This window comes from Chenopodium album, chromosome 6 (genome assembly GCF_948465745.1).
Source record: "Chenopodium album chromosome 6, dcCheAlbu1.1, whole genome shotgun sequence".
Lineage (NCBI taxonomy): Eukaryota > Viridiplantae > Streptophyta > Magnoliopsida > Caryophyllales > Amaranthaceae > Chenopodium > Chenopodium album.
In genome coordinates, this window is record NC_137839.1 from 17,354,013 (window position 1) to 17,361,056 (window position 7,044).

Here is a 7,044-nt window from a genome sequence, read left to right on the forward strand (position 1 = left end):
TTAACCAATGACTTTTAAGCGCTTTTCTTATTCTTTTTCATTTGTTTTATTACAAATGCAATTATTTTATTATCTAGTGTATGCTAAACAAAGGAACATGTGGGATAGATTTTCTGCTTACGAACCAATGATTTTAATTCCGTTTAGTTAGTCAAGTACTTAGCACCCAGTGTATTTTAATGCAAATGATTCTTTTTGAATTTTGAGGTCCTATTTTGACCAGCAATTTCTATCAAACTACTTTCATTAAATTAATGTTGTCACATTTTGTTACAATAAACTTATTATGGAGTATATTACTTTTCTTTTAATAATCTTGTCAATATATGCTAAGATAAACCAGTAATCAAAGTTCTTTAATAAAAAATACGCCCAAATAATTCACCCCTATTGAATTAACCTTACCTTTAAACTCGTTTTGATATAACAAATGAGCATTAACTTGTCCCATTAGTTTAAGTTGTGATCTTTAGCTATATTTCATATTCGTCATTTTTCTTTAATTTAATGTATTCTGCTGTTGTCAAAAAAAATAAAATTTTAAAAAAAATTCCGAAATTTTTATTTTATTTTAATGGAATAAGTTTCTTCAATTCGTTCCAACCATTTATTTTAATTTAGTTCAATTCTTGTTAGGTGATCAAGTAACAAGCTAACTAACAATTATGCAATAAAATCTATATGCTTAATCCAAAGTTTAAAATATGGAAACTAAACATTGGATTTTAAAATGAAATATTTTTATATTTTTGGTGAGACATGTTCTTGATACATGTCACATTTTTAGAGGTTGAGGCCGCCAAACAAACGTCAGCAACAACTTCTTATTGATCCCTTTTTCACCTTAATCTAATTATAAAACAAATAATCCTTTAATAGATCAAAATCTTTTGTTGTTGAATTTTGCACATGGATTTTCATGATCTTGAGCCGACAATAGCATATTTTTCTTGTCGTTAAATTTTTTTTATTCGATTTTTCTTCTTTTTTTATCCTTATTATTTTATTTTTAGTGTAGTTGGAGGTACATATTAACTCATTCTGACAAATTAAATTAATTCTAATCCTAAACATTACACTTTTATACCATATGCTGCTTATTTGTTGTGCAAGAAACATTACATACTCACATCATATCCACTTGTACTGTTAGTTGTACATAACCATGCATAAAAAAAATATTATTTATACCTAAATTGATCTACTAAACTTCGACTAATTTTAATTTTAGTTGTCATCTCCTAACTTTTTGTAGGGCTTGAATCCGAGACAGCTAATTAAGCTGTAACAACTCCATTGCCAATTGACCCAAGCTAAGCATGTGATGGTTACATATCTTACAATAGGCGATCAAGTTACGTAGATCGTACCTTTCTATGCATTTCATTCATGCATGCATGTTGTCTCCCTATCTAACCTTTCATAGGGCTTGAACTCGAGATTTCTAGTTAAGTAATAATATCTCCCTTACTAGCTGATCTAAACATGTGGTAGTTACATGCAATATATGATCGAGTTACGTTGACCTTCTAATGCATGAACTTCATGCATGCATGTTATATTAATTCACCATTTGAGTGCTTGAAGTTGGTATGGAATTGATTTTATGGTTTTACTCAGAATCTAGTATGATTGCAATTTGTTGTTTGAGAAAACAACATAATAAAACCATTCATATTCATATATAGGGTATTTTGACTTAGTATATGTTATGTTATGCTTTAAATTGATGTAGTTGTAGGTCACCAAATCTTATAGTAGCCTCTTATTTTGTCTTTATTTATCGGAAAATCAGAATCTTAATCTTGTGTAAATTAGTATCTTTGGCCTCTCGTCAGAATTTAACTACTGTCAGATCTTATTCTTTGTAGTGTTTTAGGTATTCTACCTATTCTCCAAGCATGACAGTATACACTTAACAGTAATGTTCTTAATTTTATCCTTCTCTAAAGATTTGATTCGTCGTAGGTTGGAATTGCAAGCAATTACCAACACAAAATTTGAAGGACGTAAATATATAAGTATAAAATTTGACTAGTTTATGACCTACTAAATTTATTATTATTACCTAAACGTTCAGTAAACTAAAACATAGAAAATTGTCTAATGATCTAGTAAAACAATGTTAAATTTTGATCATGTGTGATAAGGAAATTAAAAGAGAATAAGGACATGAAGTAATACTTATATAATTTAAACTTATATATTTCAAATAAAAAGATCAAACTTTAAAAAAAATTTAAAAAATCGCTCAAGTTGAATAAATTACTACTTGTAACTTATATATAATGGATGTTGCTAACGAGCGTCTTGAGGGATTAGATAACTAATTAATATATTGCTTAAAATAGTATTAAGTTATGAATGCATGAAAAAATCACGGGTCGTTTGGTGTATTAATGTCAGCTTTATTCTAATATTTTCACTTTTAGTTATCTTATCTAACACCACGGAGCGCCCGTTAGCTTTTGCCAAATATAATTTACTATCACTGCCTTTATAGCGTTGCTAAGGAAATTATAAACAGGTGAATTTGAAAGATTGTTATATACACCCGAGTACACCGTACACCAAAGAGTATTTTATTATTCTGTTTTTGATGATTTTTTTTTCAATTTTTAATCAAATGAAGATCAAAACTAACCTTGCATTAGTTGGGCAATACGTGCACTCGATTATATATAACAAATTCTTGGTGAATTTTGTAGATTAACATTGAAATTTATAGCTTTTGCATATTGTTGATTAAAGATTTAAAGATATTGTCAATGATTGAAATGGTGCATTAGCAAAACTTGAAATGAAAAAGTGTTGCAAGGAAAAAAAAAAAGTATTATAGTATTATAAGATAAGGGAAATTCAAGTGAAAAGAAGACTATCTAAATTTTCATACTTGTTATTTGGCATAGTTTTTATTTTTTTTTATTTTTTTAATATAAAAAAGAAATCCAATAACAGGAAACAAGAATAAGATGTTTTCACTATTCTATTATTAATTTTAAAAATTATCATGATATTAATACATTTGACCAATTTTCGATTATATCATAGTAGTATGATTTTGAAAAAATAAATAAATCAAAAAACAAAAAATTAAAAATTAAAAAACAGAAAATCATAGCAATACCAAACAGTCCCTTTATTATTTGATGCTACATTTTGTTATCATGACATTAGTTATTAATTATGTTTATTGTTTGGAAACACAATAGATTATTTATTAAAATTCACCATTTAAGACACTTTTGTTCTCCTCACCTTATTTGTTAATAATATGGATTAATTTCAACAAAAATAATTTACATTTTGCAAAAATAATTATTAAAAATAGAGTTTAATCACTATAAATCCAAAATTTCAAATAAAAAACTAAATATAATAGTATATAAATCCACAAAAATAAATTTTAATCAGTTAAAAAAATTAATTTTTTGGAAAATAACTTAATATCATTAAAAAAAATAATTTCAATTCAATAAATTAATTACTATAGCTCGATAATAATAATAATAATAATAATAATAATAATAATAATAATAATAATAATAATAATAATAATAATAATAATAATAATAATAATAATAATAATAATAATAATAATAATAATAATAATAATAATAATAATAATAATAATAATAATAATAATAATAATAATAATAATAATAATAATAATAATAATAATAATAATAATAATAATAATAATAATAATAATAAAATGTGAAGTAAATAAGCGTAACCTAATAAATTATAAATGGTAAAACAATAATTTTTTTAAAAAAAAACTATGGTAGAACAATAATTTACATATATGGTGTAACCAGAAAAATTTGGAAAACGAGTCAGTGAGCTCAACCACCAAATTTTATAGGATCTTATTCAGAGACTACTGCAACTCTACAGTTGTCATGACAAATAAAAAGCGTTATTATGTAAAAGGTAAGATTTGATCTTGCTTACATTACTAATCAATCATTGGTCTCTTCACTCTTTTTTCTTGCATATATTTTATTATTGCCTTTAACTTGTTAGTTGTAGAGAACTTGTCTTCTATTAAACCCTACCTATATATACCAATGCTCTTACTCTCTAATCTCCATCAAACAGTTTATCGAACTCTCTCTACATACCTATCTCGTGGTAGTATAACAAGTTTCTCTCCTACGACACATTTTTCATCTTTATAGACTTACACCTTCAGTGTCTTGAAGTTAAGCCATGGCTATTCTTGAGCTTGAGCAACCAGCAGCTTCCGTCGAGCTGTCGAAAATTGCAGTTTCTGATACACATGGTGAAGACTCTCCTTATTTCGCTGGATGGAAAGCGTATGATGAAGACCCTTATCAGGAAATAACGAATCCCACCGGTGTTATTCAGATGGGACTAGCTGAAAATCAAGTAAGTAGTTTCAACAAAAACCCAAGAACTGAAATAAAATGAAAGTGTACAACAATACAATATTTTTTTTTAAAAGAAATTTAATTTTTTGTCGAAGTTGGTTGCTCATTGTGCTTGTTATTTTTTCTTGAACAGGTTTCTTTCGATATTCTGGAAGAGTACTTAGAACAACACTCAGAATCGAGTAGCTGGGGGAATGCAAAAAGTGCTGGATTTCGAGAAAATGCATTATTTCAAGACTACCATGGACTATCATCGTTTCGAAAGGCAATGGCTAGTTTCATGGAACAAATTAGAGGAGGAAAAGTAAAGTTTGATTACAACAGAATAGTCCTAACTGCAGGAGCTACTGCTGCAAACGAACTCTTAACCTTCATTATCGCCGACCCTGGAGATGCTCTATTAGTCCCAACTCCTTATTATCCAGGGTAAGAAATCGAACCCTACTTTAAAACACGAATTATATAATCGAGTGCAGTATTTATTTGTGCAATTGTTCTTGTAAACTAATCATACTTTTCTGTTATTTCTTCAGATTTGATAGAGATTTGAGGTGGAGAACTGGAGTAAATATTGTCCCAATTCATTGCGACAGCTCAAACGGCTTTCAGGTGACTCCTGAAGCATTAGAGGATGCATACAGCAGAGCAGAAGCTCTGAAAATGAAAGTAAGAGGAGTTCTGATCACAAACCCGTCGAATCCCTTAGGTGCTACTATTAACAGAAAAGTGTTGGAAGAGATATTGGACTTTGTTTCGCGTAAAAACATCCATCTTGTATCAGATGAGATCTACTCAGGTTCTGTTTTCTCCCCTGAAGACTTTACCAGTATTGCAGAAGTACTCGAAGCTCGAAACTTCAGAGATGCAGAGAGAGTACACATTGTCTACAGTCTGTCAAAGGATCTTGGACTACCCGGTTTCAGAGTAGGAACATTGTATTCTTACAATGATAAGGTTGTTACTACTGCAAGAAGAATGTCTAGTTTTACATTAGTATCATCTCAGACTCAGTATCTGTTAGCTGCAATGCTGTCAGATGAAAAATTTACCGCGAATTACATCAGGACTAACAGAGAAAGGCTAAGGAAACGTTACGACTTGATCATCAAGGGGCTAAGGAAAGCCGGGATTGAATGTTTGGAAGGAAATGCAGGGTTGTTTTGTTGGATGAATTTAAGTCCATTCCTCGAAAACCCGACACGAGAGTGTGAGTTAGAGTTATGGAGATCAATTGTTGATGAGGTGAAGCTAAACATTTCACCTGGTTCATCCTGTCATTGTTCTGAACCTGGGTGGTTCAGGGTCTGTTTTGCAAATATGAGTGAACATACACTAGAAATTGCATTAAAAAGGTTAAATAATTTTATGGAAGAAAGGAATTTTAAAGAAAGAAATTAAAAAATTCTTTCTGATTAATATTTTTTTCCTTTTTGACAAATAGATATGAAATTTTTTTAAGGTGATATCACCTTTTAAATGTACAAGTTAGGATTATAAAGTATAGTCTCAAAATGCTGTAAAAAAATTTGGTAAATTAAGTATATAAACGTACATGTAATTTTTAATTTTTTGGGTAGTTTTAATAAATAATATTGCCTATATTGGTGTTGCTGGTTTCCAAGAAGTCTCCGTGTGCAATGGCGTCAAGTATTCTTTCTGTTTACATAATGTCTAAAGCTGTTGACTTTGTCATCCTACACTTGAATTTGTTGTATTGTATACTACGTATATACTTTCTTGGTTTTTTTAATTACCGTGTTTGCTGGTAGAGGTGGCCAGTGGGCCGGGTTGGACCCAGCCCACCCTGACCCGCACGGCTGGTGGGTCAAATGGGTCCAGCCCGGATCCGACTCGGCACAACCCGGCACAACCCGTTTGAAAAGGTGGGTGCGTCATGGGTCCAAAAATTCTAGGCCAGCCCATTTCGACCCAGCCCATTTTGACCCACATGATTCGGCCCAACTCGTTCAACCCATTTCGACCCACGTGATTCGACCCACCCAACCCACGAACCCACCCAACCCGACCCATCACGCACGGCCCACCCAACCCACCAACCCGCACAACCCGCCAGCCCACCCAACCCGCCAACCCGCACAACCCACCAACCCGCCCAACCCGCCAACCCGCACAACCCGCACAACCCGCCCAACCCGCCAACCCGCACAACCCGCACAACCCGCACAACCCGCCCAACCCGCCTAGCCTAACAGCCATATTCCAAATAATTTTCAAAACTAACGGCTACTTTTTTTTTGAATTTGATGAAGAATGTTAACGGCTAGTTTTTTTGTATTGTATGATCATCCCCTCAATTTTTCCTATAAATACCAATTCCATTTCATTGAAATTTCCACACAACTCAAGCTTTCTTTCTCTCTTACTCAAAAATTCTTAATTGTTCTCAAATTCTCAAGTGTTATTTAGTGTTATATAGAGTTTTATTTTTGTTAAAAAAAAATCTCCTTACTATTATTATTAGTATTCTTAAGATTCTAAAAAAAAAAAAAAAAAAAAAAAAGTTCTTCTCCATATTATAATTAGTAATCATAAAAAAAAAAAATGGGCTCAAGAGGAGGAATGGGAAGGAGTCAAAGTGGTGGTCGAAGTGGTGGCCAAAGGAGTGGTGGTGCAAATTTTTCGTATG

The 7,044-nt window shown here is 31.1% G+C and overlaps 1 protein-coding gene across 1 annotated transcript; it reads left to right on the forward strand.

Moving 5' to 3' along the window:
- Positions 1-4,076: 4,076 nt before the first annotated feature.
- On the forward strand, positions 4,077-5,955 carry LOC145635927 (1-aminocyclopropane-1-carboxylate synthase 7-like). The gene is made up of 3 exons (XM_081687301.1): positions 4,077-4,395; positions 4,531-4,823; positions 4,931-5,955. The coding sequence occupies exons 1-3, from the start codon at positions 4,216-4,218 to the stop codon at positions 5,793-5,795; spliced, it is 1,338 nt and encodes a 445-aa protein (XP_081543427.1). The 5' UTR covers positions 4,077-4,215; the 3' UTR covers positions 5,796-5,955.
- Positions 5,956-7,044: the final 1,089 nt, after the last annotated feature.